Genomic DNA, 19,395 nt, shown 5'->3' with positions numbered 1-19,395 from the left:
GGCAGGTACAAAAACTTTCTTTAGAAGCAGCAGTGAAGTGTTGGATTATATTATGTAAATAGCTCTGATGCCACACTTCATCAGTACTCTTAAAACCTTGGTGTCGTTGTTGGTTTCATTGCCTGTAGAACATCTCTTGCTCCACCTTAATAGTCAGGTAGAAAAACAACCAGGTTTGAGACAGATCAGTAAAATTAAAGGTCAGCTTTCCTGAATCTGAATGCTGCAGCCAGGCCCTGCTCGCTGGAAGGTCAGAGAAGGTGGAAATAACTCTGCAGATCAAGGAGGAAAAGTATGAAGCTACTGTTAGACAACAGTGCCTAGCAAATCCCAAGATTTACAACTCTCAGCCCCTGCATAGACATGCACAGAGTCAGGCACAGACGATCAGACACACATCCATGCACGTAGAGGGCGCAGGAGCCCCACGAGGGGCACGGTTCGGTGCCCCACGGGGAGTACACTGCTTTGCCTACCAGTTTGCAGCCATTGGAGCTGCAGCAGCTCCACAGCAATCTCAGCAGGGCCCGTCTTCTCCTACAGTACCATGGAGCTAAAACAATCCTTTATGGCTGGGACTGTTGAAAAGCAAAAAAGAAAATATTTGGAAATGTAATTTCCTAATTAATAAAATTTGGATAGGAACATATTCGTTATTTTTGTTAGCTAATGCCTGCTTTTCACAACTCGGTCTTCCTGCATGCATGTGAAAATCAAATGTTTCTGGCACTGGGTGTGCTGCCCACATTGCAATGTGCTTCGTAGCTTTTTGTACCTACATAATAGGAAAATATCACTTTACCGTCTGATTTGCTTGAGTTGTATAGTCATCAGTGTTATAGCAAGAAACAGATGGCCTGGGAATTAGGAAATCACTCAAGCGCTGATCTGAAGAGGGTCTTCCTGAACACAAAGTGGGTGCACGTGTTAAGTGGCCACAAAACTTACAGTCTATCACATTCAATATCAGGGTTATTAGATGGTGTATCGAGAATACCAAAATACACTTCCCTGTTTGCAGGAGGTGGGCTATTGGTTGGACTTCCCACCCCAGAATCAGGGCTTGGTGCAGGGTGCATTTCTCCTGCGTACTTCTCTTCTTTCTGAGAAGGCTCTTGTTGTTTTTGCTTGAGGTTTTTGAAACGTTTGAGCTTCACAGGGTCCTTGACTTCCTTGGCACAATGGAACAAGATGAAAATGTCCCTCCGAAACTTGGAGCTCATTCCAAAGTAGATAATGGGATTGTAAAAGCTGGCAGACTTAGCAAACAAACTGGCAAGGATGCTGGTAAGATTGGGCACAGGGTGACCATAGGCAGACCATATAGAGATGACAGCATATGGTGACCACGCAATAATGAAGGCTGTGCAAATGACAATAGAAACCTAAAAGACAGAAGAAGAATAGTCTTAAATCTATTCTGGAAGGAATCAGGGAAGCAATACACTGGGATTAGTAGCTTGGACACTTGGCTGGAAGGGAAACATTCAGATTGTCCTGAGGATATGGCTCACAGGAGAGTACAGGCAACCAAAAAGTTAGCTTTGATGGAGCCAGGCAAACCCAGAAGCTATATGTCTAATTTTGGCATGGTGGTATGCTTGAGCAATGCCTCATCTAATGGAATGAAAATAGCTACGGTCCCCTGTATGTTTATATGAATTAAGAGGGTTCTGGGTAGACTTAAGTCAACGGTAAGTAAATTGAAAACTCCACTGTACTTTCTGTGTATCCTCGGAAGTAACGTAACTTCTGAAAGAAAAGAGCATATGCCAAACCAAACTTTTGGTTTTGTGAGGTATAACTCACTCCGATTATATTTAGATTATTTTTCACATGTGATATAGCACCAATATTAGCCAACTGATGGGGTAGGAGTTTTAACCAATTCTCGTATTCTTCAGTGAGTTCAGACTCTGTCACTAGAGATTATAGAGAAATGAAATGTGACTGATTTGTTTTGTTCTCTTCTGTTCTAGTTGGGGCCGATTTCTGGAAAGACAGATTCATTGAGATAAATCCCACCCAACATGAAACCCAAACTCACCCTGGTGACATCCCGCTCCATTCTCCTCTGTCTGTCTGTGGGATCACCCAGTCCTGTTAATGCATGGCTTAGCTTGACAGTGTTGATAATTGACACATATGAGAAAACCATGACTGTTACTGGTAGGAAAAAACAGCAGATAAAGATGGAGACAATGTAGGACTTGTAGATTGTAGAGAAGTTGGCTTTTGCCCAGTCTATCTCACATGTGCCATACATGCGATCTGGAAAGCAAAAATAAGTTGGTTAGCAGTTTTAGAACATTTATCTGCTTTTGAGCAATTAATTTATCAGTTCAAATGCTGTATTTTTCTTCTTTTAAGCACTAAAGACTGGATTGATCTTTCTGATTTAATGACCTGTTACATAGTTTCCTACATAAACAATTTTTCAAGACCAGGTAGACCGTAACAAGTTTTAATGTGTTTAGTTTGTCCAGTTTAGATTTCCAGTGTAAATCCATAATGCATAAAAAGTTGTTTCAGAATAGGAAATTGTGATACTTTATTAGAGGGGGGGGGGAGGCATTTATTCAGTAGGTTTGATATTATGGGGTGTTACCTACTCTTATTTGTCGTTATATTCTACATAGTAACTGTCTAAGATGAGCGCTGTAACAGCATAACAAGCAATTGTAAAGAGACAATATGCCAAACGTAAAAAGTCACTAACAAAGCAAAGTAGGAAATAAAAATATTGAGAGTTTTTTAATAGAAATGAAAAGGCAATGAAATTTTTACTATAGCGAGAGCCATGAAAGCAAATTGGTACAGCTAATGATAAAGGTTATGGGAAGATGAAATATATAAATACTTAGAAAGATATGACACCTTTTGCTAAATGGAAAGCATAGAGCTCTGCAACTACAAAGGAGGTGCAGGCTCTTAAAAATGAAGTTAGGCAAATTGCAGGATCTGCAGCTAGTGGGGTTTCCAAAAGGACTCTGGCTGATCAGGTACTTAAGGGAAACGCAGTGGGAATAAGGTGCAGTCTCTGTTTACATACTTTTATAAATAACAGTTGACTTCTTTAGACTCTCTGATGTGTTTGGAAATGTGTTCTGATATAAAACTTGAATTTGATAGCATTAGAGCTTTTCTATAGATTGTGACTTGTTGATTTTTCTTTTTAAGTGGAAAAAGCTGTTTTTTTCTGACAGCTATGGCAGCAAATGGAATTATAAATAAATGAAGCATGAACCAAAATTATATAAGTCAAGTATTAACAAGTCCTGAAGATATAATACGGGTGAAGCCTGCATGATTTGCTAACAGATCTCTCCTGACATCCAGTGATAATTCTGAAGAAAAAAAAAATTCCCTTAATTCCACATAGGTGATAGGAGGTTTAGATAGGATGAATTAAAGCAGCAAAAGATTAAAATCTCTTTTATGATTCTCATCAAGAAGAGCTTGGTATTTTTAACACCAAAAGCTCTAGGTGTTGCTGTCTGGATGTGTTCAGTAAAAGATTTTTGTCTCTTTTGCCTTTTTCATCAGTAGACCCCAAGATTCAAAAAGATAACCCTAAAATCTGGCTTAATTCCAGGTTTCTGGTTCGTGAAAACTTTTGACTGAAAAAAGAAAGCAGCCTCCAGATGACATGAAAAGAAAATCCTGCAGATTTTCTGTGAGTCAGAATTCAGAGCTGTGTTTCCCTGTTCTGCAGAGACACTGGCAAGTGGCACTTCCAAAAATCAGCGGGGTCCCGGGGACCCTGGCAGCTGCTGTGAAGAAGTGAGAGGGTCTGCGGCAGCCGGGTGTAATGTGCTGTGGTCTGCCTGCACCCGCTGCCTGCTGCTGCCAGACTTGCCATTGCTGGGCTCCCACATCTCCACCGGTGCCCTCAATGGAAATGTGCGCGATTCTCAGTAGGGAAAAGTGCTCCTAGAGGTGGTCTTGAAGACCAATGTCGAGGAATTGAATCCAAAGTACAAACAGGATCCATGGGGACACTTGGATGCCATGACAAGGCAGTGATGCCCAAGAAGTCCTTGGCTCCATTTTAAGGCCAAAAAGGGACATCAGAAATCCTTCTACAAATGAAGAGGTAATAAGATTAATGTAAAAAGAAAACACAGATCACCAGAAGATACACAGAAAATGACCAGTCCAAACCCCCCAAGTTTATGACATATCCAGAGTGCAAAAACATGACAGAAAATTAGAACAGTCTAATAAACAGTTTGGGTTTGTCTCAAACAAAAGATCCATTGAGCCTAATGTCCTGGTAACATTTTGGTTTGAGAAGGATAGACAATTTAACCAATCATAGAAATGGACGCTTTTCTCACACCCATATTTCAAGGGTCCTGGGATACCTCAAAGCTTATGAATTTACTAAGAGGATAAATTTACATAGCTGCTTTAATAAGTCTTCATACATTTCATGACTTCTCAAAGGATGCAGATGCCTACAGGATCCAGGCAGATAACTGCTGGACAATTTCAATCACATGATTTCAGTTGTTAGGACTCCTGTATCATTACCGTTTATTCCTAGATATTTGTTTTGTTGAATTTTGAGCGACCTAATTTGAGACAATTTCTCAAACTTCTCCCCGTGAAGAAGTTTTCTGGTGTGGGAATATCCCTTAGTCATTGAATCACCACAATTCAAAATTTTTTCTTCCCCCTCCCGTTTTTTGGTTGGTTTGGTTTTTTTTTTGTTTGTTTGTTTTGCTATAGCCTTGTCTTGCACCCTAATCACTTCTTGGACTGACAAACTTTCTGACATCTTTTTCTTCTTCTGCGGTGTTAGTTTTCATATTTTCAACAAACTGTTTCACCAAATCTTTCTGGCTTGTCTTATTATAGTTTCAAGTTTAACTTGCTGAAACTTGTATTCTTTTCTAGCTTCCCAATCTTGACAGTTTTTGAAGGATGTCTTTTAATAGCTTCCTTTATCTCATTGCTTAATCATGCCAAATATTTCTGCCCTCTCTTTTTTCATAGGTAATATACACTTGGTCCAAGTCTTCCCTGTGATATCTTAAAAAAAAATCTCTTTATAGCTGATACCAAAGCAGGCAACACTCTGTGCATATGTCATGCATGATGAATGATTTTCTCAGTTCTACTGATAATCAGTCTGATTTATCACAAACAGCAAGTAAGCAAGGTAAGTATCTTTGTTCATTTAAGTGGAGAAGTGCCAAATAAGCACAACTGAAAGATACCTGTTACCTGTATAACTGCCCCAGCCAAGTAATGGAGCTGCTGACCAGAAGAAAGCTGCTATCCAAATGAGAACCAGAGCCACCGTCATACTGCTGTTGCTGATGCAGTGACCTGCAATGGCACGGTTTAGTCAGAAAATAATAGCTAGAAAGGCAAACATACCTCTAAAATCTAAATGCATTCCTATGCCAACAGCTAATAAAGAAAATACAGCTATTTCAAAAAATATTAAGATACAAAAAATGCATATTCATAAGAAAAGCTTAAATTTGAAAGTATCTGTCAGGTTTATGTTCAAGACCGTTCGTGAACTGTGGAAATGAATGGCTTTTAAGCAGGAGACAATGTGTTTGTTGAGCACTGCAAAATTAGCAAATTCTACATTAGACTTATGTTTTGCAATTTTGTAAAAAGCAGGAAACAGTTGCATGTTAAGTTTTACATAGAACAAGGTAAGTCTAAATTCAGAGGATTTTCTTATTCACTTCAAGGTTGTCCCTGTTAAAAAGGAGAAAATACATTAGATACTCAAACTACATTAGCCATTCAATAAAAATTATTTAATCTGTCCTGCTGTTGCCATACATTGTGGTTATTTCTTCATTTACATGGGAAATACTTATGCATCCACTAATCTCTGTTCCTCAACATTTCTGTAAAGTTATACTGGGTGCTTGCTCAGATTTCCTCAAGAGGCAAACATAAATTATGCACACCCTCAGATGAACATGTGATACAGCTTTGCAAAAGAGAAACGTGGGTTTTAAATATGACTTCACATAATATGTAATGAATACCAGATGTAGAATACATCACAGCCAAATTCTAGCAGCTCCAACAGCAGTTTCTGCTGAAAAATAACTTCAACAAGTCTACCTTTACAACAAACTGTGTGGAAAAAAGACCTCCCTGCAGAAGTTCTTTTCACAGCTAATACTACTCATGCTATTAGAAAGAAAAACTCATATGATGCATCCAGTGTATTTATGCATGCTTTACCTGTGGGCATTAATATGTTCATGCCTTAAAGATGGTGCAAGCCAGTCATAACAAAGGCATGAAAATTGATAATACATTATCTAAGCATGGGTGAAAGGGAGACTAGGGAGAATTTATGGAAGTCGTAGGTAGAAAGAGGAGAGATTACATAAGGCTGTCAGTGGAAGTCAAAATTTTCAGCAGGCACGAGGTCCAAGATGAATGTTAAGGAAAGGTTTCTACTGATCCTGTGATAAGGTGTGCCTGGGGTGAGTGTGGTGACGGTAAAGAGGCATAAAGGGAAAGGAGTAGGTGATGGCATGTTTGTATAGACTTGCTGATGAGGGCTTCACAGGACAGGAAATGTGTAAAGGATTTCAAATCAGAGTTGTACAGTGGGTCACTCGAATGCCTTTACAGAGGCATTTATACCAAAGGTTAATAAAAAAATGAAATTAAAAAAAACAGAGAGGGGTTAATAAAAGATTTCTAGCACTGGAGAGAGTAATGAACAGTGGTTGTTTGAGATATTCTGGTTCCAGATCAAAAGGAAGAGAAGGAAGAAGTGTGGGCGTGATGCTGTGGTGATGATGCTTTGCAGATCTGAGAGACAAGCAGGAGACAAGGGACCATCCAGGCAGGGTCAGGTCATGGTCAGTTCTGGGGATGGCAGGAGTAATTTTCTTCTCCTGTGGTGTGAAACTGTCCACCGAGGGGAGGCTGGAGAGACACGTGGGGATGGCAGGCTGCGCAGTGCTATTCAAGCTGGAGGCCGGATGTGTAGACTGAATGTTCCCAGCGCCATCTAAAGCAGTCCATGATGCCTGCTGTGCATGAACCCTGGCAAAACACCCTGAAGAGTGAAAATGTTTGTATGTAGGGCAGCCTTCCGAACCAAAGGTCTTAACAATGGAAACTTCCCAAGCATCATCTCACAGAAGATGAAATTTATTGCTTACAGTGAGATCCAGACAAGCATGTATGCATCGCTTAGCAGTAATTTAAGTTGCATTTTGAAGAATACAGAGGGTGAGCAGGACCTGTGGTATCTTTGGCACAAGGGTGAATTTAACCCATGGTGACCAAAGTGTAATAATTTGACTAGTAATAATTTGGCTCTTACTGGGGTTGACCCTGAAGGATTCTATGCAAACACGTTTGTAATGTAAAAGACTGTGTTATGTTCTGGTTTCCAATGCATCTAATTTATATTTGATATAGCCTGTGACTGAAAGAAATACAGATTTGCACCAGGTGCAATGAAGGCAGAATGGGGCTTGCCTTTATTCCTTACCTCTCTCAGGATGGCAGCCCTTGATGTAGCGAGTCACACTGATTACTGTAAGGGTATTAATGCTAGCCAGGCCAAAAAGAAGCGTCAGGAAGCCATCAATCTGAAAAACAAAGCAGTGCAGGATGCTCTTTTACTGCAGAGAGCCGAAGGGGTGAAGAACTATAGGGATTACTCCTGTCATTTTCCTGTTAATGTTCTTGAAAGTTTTTCCAGAAACCCATCTAGCAGGGAAATTCAAAATGTCAGGTGCGGTTATCTTCTATAGGATCAGTGAGCAAGTGAATGTTCAAAAATTATATAAGTGCTCTGTCATGTCCATAAAGTAAACAAGCAAACACACCCTTACATCTATGCTTCCCTGAAATGACTTGCCAAATGAAGGAGAAAAAGGTTGAACTGAAAAGAAAAATCCCTGAATAGGCAAAAAAGCACTGGATGCAGCTGTCCCGTTTAGGCAGAACAAACATGCAAACTTAACTGAGTGAGAAAAGCTTTTACAAAAAATTAAACAAACCCATCCAAAGCTAAATCGTTCCAATAGATTGAGTTGCAATGTTGGTGCCACTGATTGCCTGCTATTTATGAAGCCCTGATCCTCACCACCTCTGACTGACGCAGGCAGAGCTGTTTGGCTGTGTAGGCTCCCACTGACGTCAGTGTCTCAGCGATATACGCGCAGGACGGTCACAATGCTGCTAGCTTCACTTTTGGGTATGGGAAGGAAGTTGCTGCTGACTGTAGTGGAGATGGATGTAGCCATCTGCTAGGGAGCACTCTATGACTGGGAAATGATCCAGGCAAAACGCTGAAGGCAGTCCTTTTTTTGAAAGCTTGCAATGATATACCAAACCAGCCAGAGCAGAGGAGCTCTTGGAGGTGCCGGTTTTACACCGAGTGAAGCAGGAATATTAAGCAAGTGTCTCTGGACTGTAACTTGGCATTCAAGTGGTAAAATTATCCGGAGAAAGGCACATCATTATTCTACGGGAACAAACTCTGTCTTTGTGTGAATGGGCACAAGTCCCGTGTAATTCAGTTTATCCCAGCACTGAATCTGGGGCTTTAATCCAGGCTTAAAGCTGAGACCATAGCAGATTGTATAAATTAAATTGGGTGAAAGTTTAGGAAAGGGTTGCTTCATCATTTCTTTCACTGGTGATTTTTCTTGCTACCAATGCCCTTGTATTGACTCTATACACTTCTTAATGCCAACTTTTACAGACCCACCACATTTTAAACACGTGCAAGACTTGCTACTACAACAATCTACATCCACCCGTGCTCCACTTACGATCAGCTCATACTTGGTGTATATATGTAACCATGTTTACACCAGAAAACAGAGTTCCTTGGATGTCTCAGCTACTTGCTAGAAGCCGCACTTGGCTGAATTTGGCCCACTGTGTGCTGTGGAGATGGGTGAAGTACCTGGATATGCAAACGTGCTCTGTATTTCATTAGCCTTAATGATGCAAACAGCTGCCACTTCTCCATTTGCTCTAACGATGCTTCATAGATGCGGAAAACAGCGTGGCCAAGGACTACGGAGAAACCAGGCTGCATAAGCTTAAGCAATTGCATCAGTTATTAGATTAGAAAGGAAGCAGTATTTCAGCAATGATGCAAATAAACACTTTGAAATTAATTCTAAAGAGCTATGAGATCGAATACTAAAGTAGTAGGACAAGCTTCTTAGTTGTATCATAGCCCTCCTATGCTGAAACTGGTTGAGTTTTTCTGAAATAGTTCGGTGTATTTTTTATCACCTGCAGATGTAACTATTATTCTTCCACCCACCTTCCCTGACATCAGACCAAAGAGAGACAACTATATTAAGTGATCAGTTCAAACAGCCCTCGAGCACACTTACAAGGGAGGAAAGTGGGTCTAAAAATACACTCTTGCCCTTTACCATTTAAGATGAAAATCTGTCGCTATAAGAAAGAACAAGCCAAAATGTTTTCTTTGGAGTGGTGCCTTGCTAAAAAAAAAAAAAAAGTAGTTTTACCTAAATCAACACAATTCATAGGACTGATCCATTGTCAGCACCGTGTCTTGTTTTCGTACAATTTCATAGCAGCATTTCATAACAGCCAGCCACAGGCTCGGCGGTTTAGGACCAGGTGACAGGATGAGGTGCCGAGGAGGAGAGGGAGCTCTGGGGATGGCAAGGGTGCTGGGATGAAACAAATAAAGGAGGTAAATGAGGTGGCTCTTGAGCTGCAGAACGGCCTGTACAGAGGCCATGGCATCTGGAACAGGTAAACATGAGAGAGCACCCAAGCAGGTTAGGACTGCTTTGGGAGTAGGATCCCCAAACCAGTACTGTCCCTGCCACACTTCTGTCGGTGATGACTTAGCTCTTGAGCCTAGCTATCCATACACCTTTTCCCAGCAAGTCTGTCCTTTCTGCAATACTTTTATATCAGTGTCACTTAGACATAGGTCTTCAGAAGAAAATGAGGGATCTTACTCTACCTGTAGCCAACCTACTTCAAGCATACACCTACTGGACGTGGAAGAAAGACCTCCGCTACTTTTTCTGCTCCTGAACAGGCAACACTGACTAGGCAGCAACCAAAGCAACTGCTTGGAACCCAAAGTAGTTAGCAACAGAAAAACTGCTTTAGCATAGTCCCGATTACTATAGGCAGAGATATTAATATATGTAGATAACAAAAATATATGATATTCTCAGCTTTCTGCATCTTTAAAGATAAATGGAATGACAGTCAAGGAAATACCAGAATAGTAGATAACATTTAATTACTTTGGAAGATTAATGCTCTTCCCCTTCCCTGGTTTTGTTTTTCTTTTATCCTTCCCCTCCGCCACTCCTTCCTTCCACAGTCATATTATTTCCTCCATTTTTGTGTAATACAATGTTGTCCTTCCTATTATTAATGATGATCAAATAGCAGCCGTGTTAATAGGCAATAATGAATTCTGACATAAACACAAAGTTGATTGCATGGTAATTTTGATCCACCAGCTTTCCTTTTTACTCATTAAAATCAAGAGTAGATTAGCAGTTTTAAAAGCTTTTCTCTCAGTGCTGTACCAATGTTACTCCCTCGGCTATACAGATACTCACAGAACTTGCTCATTACCTTTATGCCGCCTGGAAGCTAAGCTGTCTTTTTTCCTGCTTTGTACTTGTGCCTGATTTTAAATCTCACTAATGTTCTTGGTGTACTATCTACAACCCACAATACATAAAGCTCCTACTGCATGCAAATTCATTTCTTAAGCTTTGCTTCAACACAGGGAGAGTCAGGAATCCCCAGTGCACTATCAAATTTTTAGCTATGAGCTTGGGTGTGCCCCACTTTTACTACCTTTAATACTTATGCATCCCTACTGAATTCATAAAGGTTGTCTTCACTTAAAGCAGACAGAGTAAAATATAACCTATTGTTCTTATTATTGGATTAATCAAGAGTTAATGGCACAAAAGCAGATGGCCAAAATAGCTGTTACGTTTCAATTTAGGCTGAAGCATTGATCTCAGCAGCCAGAAAGGCTGCATCGCTCCCTCCGCTGGCCAACTGGTGAATTTGTTCCAATCATCTCCTGAAGTGCATCTGCTTCCCTTCAGAACCACAGTGCCCCGCCTTTCTCTTCTATTTAAATTGAGATAATGAACATGTAAATAAAAAGATAAACTTTAAATAGAGATTATTTGTCCACTGCATGTATTTAAAGTCATCACAATAAACTCTCTCAGAATATTGTTTTGAATACAGATCAGATTATCCCAAGATCATAATGTAAATAGATAATGGCAATAAACCACCTTCAACCTCAAGAGACCAAAAAGCAGCTAAATCAATCTTTAAGAAATACATTTGGAGAAACAACTGTAGGTACCTTTGAATAGAGAATGTTTTAAAATTTAACAAGTTCTTAAAGTTTGCAGTAAGTGAGAAAATATTTCACTCGAGTGCGATGACAACATAATTCTCCCATCCCTCCGATATACCAATAATGTGTCGACTGGACTATAGTAACTTTGTTGTCAAGTGGAAGAACTACCAAGGTTCGTAATCAAAATCAGTCTTCACAGGAGACTACTTAAACCTCCTAACGCATAGTGTTCCTAAAGCACCCAAATTGTTTAAACTTTGCTACAATACAGGAAGTGAAAGAGACTTATCATTTACCACAGTTGCCACAACATCGTTTGCTCATGCAACATTGCTCTGCTATGGTTTCATTCTGCCTCTTAAAATGTCTCCGCAGGCTTGAAAGGTAGCTCTTAGAGGTGATTGCATTAACCCAAGCCATTATAGGTCTCTGACACAAACGGCATTTCATTTACTAATAAACTGTAAAAACTGATGTGCTACAGGATTAGATAGTTTAAATCATTAAGTGAGAGCATTGGACAGTATTTTGCATTCACCAAATGATTAAACCTTTCTGTTGTTGGCATTTATTTTAAAGATAGGACAAATATGAATGCAGTATTTAGGCTGTACAATTATGTGTACAGATGTGTAATTATACCAACTATACTATATAGTTAAATGTACATTTAGTGCCATCTATTAATACATGCAGGTCAGGTTTTGGCTTTAGTAATGTTAGGGAATCCAGAATAAATCTACTTGTTTGCTTGTAGTTATTCTAGGTTTGTACACTGGGTTAATCAAATGAGATTCAAAGTATACTTACTTTGGGCTGACTTCTAGCTATTAGAGCTGTAGCCCTCTCAGGTCACAATTTATACTCGTAGTAGTACACGCCCCTATCAACATGCATGGTTTATGAATGTAACAGCCCCACCAAGGGCACATCATTTAACAAAGAGACAGAAATTTATTTCAGAATTTCCTTACGCAGCCTCATCAGATTATAATCTTACTTCAAGTACCCCATCTCCACATGCTTGGGAGCACCTGCTTTCTAGCTCTGGGCTGATGCCGTGGGACCATGGCAGATTTCATGTCTCTCCAGTCCACCCATGAAGAATGAATGGGGAGGAAGCAACCAAGCATGCAGCTCATACTATCTCGTGATCCACATCATACAGTGGAAAGATTCCCATCTTCAGGTTAAATGCTGTATTGCCATTGTCTTCCTGTGAATTACTGGACAGGGAAATTAAAAAGCAGTAAATGGGAAACTCTAGCATCGCCCTCTGGGAACATCCATGCTAGTCCCTGCAAAACTCTTACCAGTGAGCCTGAGCCAAAACTCCTCTCTACTTTGGAGATGTTAATTCAGAGCCTACTTATTTTTTGCTAGTGGCACTATTAATATAAACAAATACACAGACAGATAAAAGAAGAAAACAGCGTCATGCGTCACCCATGTCATCTTTACATTTCCACAGAAAGCAAGGCTTGGCTTTGTGGCCTGTGGTGATCCTACCCAAATAACTGAAATCTATTAACATCAGATTAAAGTCATGCTTTTATTTTCAAAGTAAAGAAGTACTATCTTTGCCTTTTCAGAATATCATGGTAAATGTTTCTGGAGGCTTACACATGTCTCAAGTGAAGCAGAGGTCCCACAGACTGTTCACAGGCTCTGCCAGGACAGCCCAGAGATTACAACTGACCCTCCACGTTCTCCAAAGTACGATCATCTGTGCTGTTTCCCAGTAAGAAGGAATCTGCTTACGTAGCCACCATCAGGTTAATACAAGGTCATCTCTGATTGCTGGCTGAATGCCCACGAGTGGAGTTATTCTTCTGCTCATAAAGCTCCTAGGCGCAAGGCAGGGCGGGTTAGTGATGGTACCAGTTCAGCCATTAAGTGGCCAAGACAAGAACATGCTACAGCCCTGAAAGCCTGAAAAAGCTGCGTGGCTGCTAGGAGATCTCCTGTTAGGTTGGTACGTTTGCCTTCTCTGGATTCTGTACCAAAATAACTAGAGAAACAGAAGATAACTGGTTTATCCCAAGAAAATGTTTATAGTCCTAAAGTGGGTATGGACTATGAGGGTCTTTGCATCACAACTATGTATGATAAGCTGGACCTGACAGCTCCTAACAGGGGAGTCACAGACATTGCCGAGGAGTCCTAGTAGCCCAGGGAGAGCCTGGAAGGAAGCATAAAAGATACAGGTTATTCTTGGCCTTAAAGAGTTATTATCTGGAACGCTACCAGGCATAATGGCATCCCTTCTGCAGGGAGAGTGCTGTGGAAATACTGGATGCTGTGTCATATACAGCCCATTGCAAGCATCAGTCATCTTGTCATTGATTCAGTCCGGACAGGATCAGGGTCAGGACCCGAATGGGAATTGCTTCCTACACACTAGTGGTGTACTGACTTAATGGAATATATATTTGTAAAATAGAAGATGAGTAAATGTGAGATATTTAAGATACCCTCAGATATTATCAGAGTAATTTTTAAGTTTCATATGAAATTTTGCTTAAGTCAGTGAGAGGATGTGGCACCAGGGAGGAGCCAGAAGAACACAAATTGTTAAGCCCCATGGTGAGAGTATCTTGAATGATGAAGGTTAAGTGATGGACCTCATTTTTTGAGAGAATCATTTAATCTCTTAGGAACAAACATCAGCACAGAAGAATGAGGAAGGCTACTATTTTCCACATAAGGAAACAAGAAAATGATGTTTTGAAGCCCTCTGAGAGGAAAAGTTAGTGCAGGAATAAAAATCTAGGCTTTGGAAGTTCCTGGTTCTTTAGGAGCACTATCAGACAACGAACGCCCTTTCCAGGCAGCAGTGTGTGGTTTGACACAGTGCCTGGGTGACATGGGATGGGCTACATCAGACTCGTTAAACAAGAAAACAGATAGTTTGAGCATTCACAATTTTTCAAGTACCAAATATATAACTTCCCTAATTTGTCGCAATTAGCTGCAGAAATAATCATTTGCAGGAAAATGATGGGAAATTCATTGCTAATGAAAACTGGCGTAACTTCCCTGCAGTCTCATTAGTTACACTGAAATGTTCTGCTGTGTTGCTAATGATTCTGTTTGTGCAAAGGCACAGTTTTCCCCACCTTCCCTGCAGATGAAGTATTTTTCTCATTAAAATTTAGCTTACAGATTTGTACATGAGTTGCTTTTACCTCTTTGATTGCATGTGCACACTCTTCAGATTATATCAAGGAGGACCAGAAATAAAGAAATGGGGAAGATCTCTACAACATTTTTTTTCAGTATCCAAATATCAATTATTCAAGGAAACAAGAATGAGGATACATTCTAGAGTTCATCATATCTGAGTTATTAAAATTACACAGAAAAACATATCTGGGAGAGGAAGATTTGTGTAGCACAGCATAGGCAAAGTAAAGGGCACTCTTTTTTTTTCCAATTTGCTTTATAGATCAGTCCTCACATCCTGCCTTTCACAGTGAATCAGCGTGGTAAGGTGAGCTGAATACAGAGCTAATGTTACACAGCTTTTCTTCAGCACCTTTAGCACCTGTTTTATCTGTTAATGCTCTTAGTGCCAGTTCCATGATTTGACTTTGGGTTATTTTCATCTTACTGAAATGTCAGGAATGATAAACTATATATAAGTAAAATCCCGGCAATATCACACCACAGTGCTGTGCTAGGATAGTCAATAACTATTTTCACTCCCTTTTTGCATTTGGTTTAATATCTTTTAACATCGTATAGGTAGATTTTTTCAACTAAGCAGATATTAGACCACATTCCTGTGCTATTAAGATTTGAGAAAAAAAAAAAAATCTCTTTTCTCCTGTCTCAGCCTCAGTCTTAGAGCTACATGTTTAGACACTGGGATATACAGTAATATGGCAAGATTTTTTACACCAAGCAAAGTTGAGCTCAGTCAGTCTTTGGACGGGAAACCTCTGCCAAAGTCAGACACTGCAGAAGGCCGCACTGAGGATGAAGGTACTCCTGCAGCACGTGTTCCGGCCCCACTGGGCACCAGCACCAGTGAACTCAAGGTGTGTCTGCACGGACAGTTCCCCACAGGGAGAGAGAGGAGGAAAAACGTGAAAGAACATTCGAGTGCTCCCACATGTGGGCAAGGATAATAACAGCAACTGTCGCTACATCTCCCCGTGGCCAGCTGGGAGGGAGGGTGAGTGGGAGCAAACTTTTATCTACCTTGACGGATGTTGCTAGGTGGGTAAAGGTGAACAGCTTGTGGATTTGTCTAGGTTTTATAAGTGAGAGCTCTGTGGTGAGTAGAGTTGTCACATGGACAGGTGCTGGGGAGGACGAGAGGCAGAGGTGGGGGTGAGACATCTATGCAAAGGGGGCTTGTTACATATGGGGGAGTTGAAAGTGGGATGATTTCTTGAAGGAAAAAATAAATGGATGGTAGAGCAACATGAATGGGTGGTTGTACTGGAAAAAGTGTGATGAAGAATGCATGCAGATACCTCAATACTCTTCCAAGTATTGGGAAGGAAGGAGAAAGGAAGCCTGTGAGCTTTCATTTCAGTCCTTTCCATCTACCATTGCTTTTATTAACTGGTGTTGCTGACTGCTGAGCTACCAGTGGTCGGTCATCTCACCGACCTCACATCAGAATGTGAGGGAATACCATACCACCTACCGTAATATGTAAACACTGTCTTGGCATTTACAAATGCCTAAAATCACAGAGTCAACAGAGTCAATAGTCTAGCTACATCAACAATTTGTTGGTTTTACTGGTTATATTAAATGGACAGAAATCAATGTCCTTCAAATCTATCTATAAAAGAACATAAATGCCTTTAGGGGTTTTGATTTATCAGACAATTTACAGAACATTTTGTTAAAAGAAGAAGGCATTAATCTTCTGTTTCCTCCTCAGTCAAGATTTAGCAATATTTTACAATCTGTGTATAGGAAAAGAGATAAATGCATATTCTGAGAAAGAAAATGCCATCAATAGAATATAAAATAATTTATTCAAGATTACAAGTCCTCCCCTCAAAACTTCTGGAAAGAGCCCATATATTTTCATTGTTATTGATCTCAGAATTTCCTACTGTTGCAATTTGCCTTTTGATGTTTCAGATCCCCACCTCTTATTTTTACAAAAGATGGGCATTATTACTTCTCAGAAATGTCATACTAGACCTCTACACATTTAATAACACCAAAATTGCTGGATTTTTTAAGTGTCAGCAAGAGGCAGTGACTGGAAACGGAATCTGTAAGAGGGAGTATGGCCACTGTGCTCAGCTTTGCAGGGCTGCAGCTCTGGTTGTTTGCCTGGTGCAATGGTGGTCGTGGCTCTGAGCTTGATTCCTAGATTGGACGTGGCAAAAACTAGTGGGCAAAGGAGGCTCCTAAAGTAGCCAAAAGAACAAGGTGAGGGACATATCTCACCTCCCTTTTGATTTTTAATGCTTTACTCCAGGCCGCAAAAGATTAGAATTGCTTGGTATTCACAGCCATATCCTTCCCTTAACTGTGCAAGACCTTTCAAAAATTAAGCAGTGTCACTGTGAAAAGCAGAGGGATTGCTGATCCATTCTCCTTTTTTCCCCATGGAGGGTGTGGGAGAGCTGGATTCATTTTTCTCCATCCAAAGGTGCTCAGATCCACATCCCCCACCTAGGAACATAAGTCCCAAGACTATTCATTGCATGGAGATACTCCACTGTCCTTAAGGCAAAGAAATACCAGGGCCAGAGACAAAGAGAAACTCCCTACGTGAGCGGTCAGACACCCACTGGAAGGAGGGGAACCCTCCTTGTCCAACAGCAGCATTGTTAAAGCAGGGCTATTGCACGCCCAGCTTTTCTTAGAGATTCCCGTTTGTCTGGGACTTAAGCTGGGAACTCGATCAGCTACACCACCACCATTTGGAAAAGTCTGTTAAAGTGCAAGAAATCCCAGACATTTCCATGGGTCACATCCTCCTCAATGCACACGCACTAAACATGGCACTTCTAGAACGTTTTGGACTTCCTGGGCACAGCATGCCCTTTCAGGATGCACATATGCCACAGGTCTGGTGCTGTCAGGCAAACTGTGCACAAATGAACTAGGGATAACAGAGTAAAACAATACATGCATGCAATGTGGGGCTCACTGCTGCTCACCACATTGCCAGTTGTTTCTGTCCAGGGTATGCCAGACAGAAATACCGTATAAAACATCAAAGCATTAAGCAGTGCAGGATTCAAAGCCAGATTTCCTCACTGCTATGTAGCAAACCCAGGTGAGACAGTCGTCTCCCTCCCTCTCTCTGGCTCCCCTCTGTGATTTTATTATTCCACACAACACACAGAAACTTCTGCAAAAGAGAGTGAAGGCAGGTTGTTCCTGCTGGCCCTTGGTGGGACAGTGAGGGTAGGCTGCAGGGACCAGAGGTGGTGTGGGCTGAATCCTGTTGGGCAGGCTACTGTGGTGCTTACTAACGTCTCAAAGCTGAACATTTCTTTTTTGTTGTTGCTGTTCCTGAGGCTGTTTCTGTGCAGAGCTGGATCTGCTGGGGATGCTTTGGCACCATCTGGCTGGCCAGATGGACCGGGGATACCTAGACTGATGGTGAGGTGGGTTCATCTGCGATAACAGTGTCAGTCAGCACGTCAGTGGCAGCAGGTATGTCTGTGACAATACCATTACCTGGAGATAACTACGTTGTGCTCTGTTGTGCACAGATGAGATATTTCTGTTTCTTACGTGTAAGATGTAAGTAATGTTTTTTTAAAGAATTATTAGTCAATTAGTTTACAGTAAAGAACCAGGATTATGAAGGATTTCAAGTTCTAGGGCACTCCACAGCCCATCCTTGGTTTCTGACATGACTAAAATGCGCCTATGGGGATCAGATTGTTATAATCCTTCCCTTATAAAGAGAGGCTTCCTGAAGCCTGCATCTTTTGTATTCATCACGTGATTAACAGAAACAAGAAAAACTTTGTTGGTTGATTAATAAGGTTTAGAAGAAACTGTAGTGTTTACCCGCAGAGAATTAACATTTCTTTACTTCCTACGTGCAAGAACATTTGTGCGCAATGTTATTTACAGGTTTCAGTGCAACTTGTAATTCAGCAAAACATATGAATAAAAAATGTATGGGAAGGACAAAAATATATCCTGAGGTAGTTTTTCACTAGAAATACGGTCAATGGGGGAACAGATGGCTCTTGGTCACTGGCTTACATTCCCTGACCTGAACTTCACTATATGAACTAGTTTACTTATTGATAATATTACCAGAGGCTAAAAAATGAGTGTACTAGAGACTGACTGTCCTCCCTCTGTCCAGATCAGGACTAAGACACAGTGGTAGAACAGGGAAGGAATAAACAAGAAGTGAAAGCTGAGTCCAAAAGTCACCCTTGGAAAAACATACCCGTACTCAGCATTCAGCAGGGGCAGCATTTGGATACAGACCTACTGTGCACCCTCATTCCTGAGAGAAGAGCTCTGTCAGACCTCAAAAAAACCAAACAACAATGTTTGGCATGGGGAAGAATAGTGGTGTTTCTTCCATACAGCGGAGGAGACCAGGAGCACGCATATCTGTCCCATTCAGTGGGTATGCCACAAGATGTTCTTTTTAGCTGGAGAAGCATTTTTTTTTTTTTTTTTTTTTACCGAGTGTTTTCACAGCCTAGGCTGTTTGAAAGAGAAGTAGTGTCTGTCTTCCCCCCCCTCCCTCTAACTGGGGCAGCCAAGAAAGGTGAACCTTAATTTTGAAAAATATTACCCAAGGGCACAAAAGGAGGCCCGAGTCAGAAGAAAGGAAAATAGTTACGTGGATTAAGTGACGTGAGCTCATGAAATTTCTTCATAAACAGAAATGACAGGCTAGCTTGGGAAAATAAAGATTCCCTAAGCATACCTGACAGCAGAAGCTGACTGATGAAATAGGAGCAAACACGCAGTGAAACGGACAATGACAGAAAGCCAAGTAGGGCCGTCCTCAGCAAAACAAACCGAGTCGGGGAAAACGCAGGGGCCATGACAAGGAAAGAGCC

General features: G+C 40.9%; 1 protein-coding gene across 1 annotated transcript in view; it reads right to left on the bottom strand.

Annotated features, from left to right (window-relative positions):
- Positions 1–504: 504 nt before the first annotated feature.
- LOC104642404 (visual pigment-like receptor peropsin) overlaps positions 505–19,395 on the bottom strand; it is a 32,769-nt gene continuing 13,878 nt past the window's right edge. Inside the window, exons 3-6 of the mRNA XM_010311371.2 lie at positions 7,499–7,598; positions 5,233–5,337; positions 2,048–2,271; positions 505–1,385 (exon numbers count right to left, since the gene is read on the bottom strand). Of these exons, the coding sequence (XP_010309673.1) occupies positions 945–1,385; positions 2,048–2,271; positions 5,233–5,337; positions 7,499–7,598 (870 nt within the window). The 3' untranslated portion in view covers positions 505–944. The remainder of the gene's footprint in view (positions 1,386–2,047; positions 2,272–5,232; positions 5,338–7,498; positions 7,599–19,395) is intronic.

The sequence above is a fragment of the Balearica regulorum genome, chromosome 3 (genome assembly GCF_011004875.1).
Source record: "Balearica regulorum gibbericeps isolate bBalReg1 chromosome 3, bBalReg1.pri, whole genome shotgun sequence".
Lineage (NCBI taxonomy): Eukaryota > Metazoa > Chordata > Aves > Gruiformes > Gruidae > Balearica > Balearica regulorum.
This window is presented reverse-complemented; position numbering and strand designations above follow the sequence as displayed.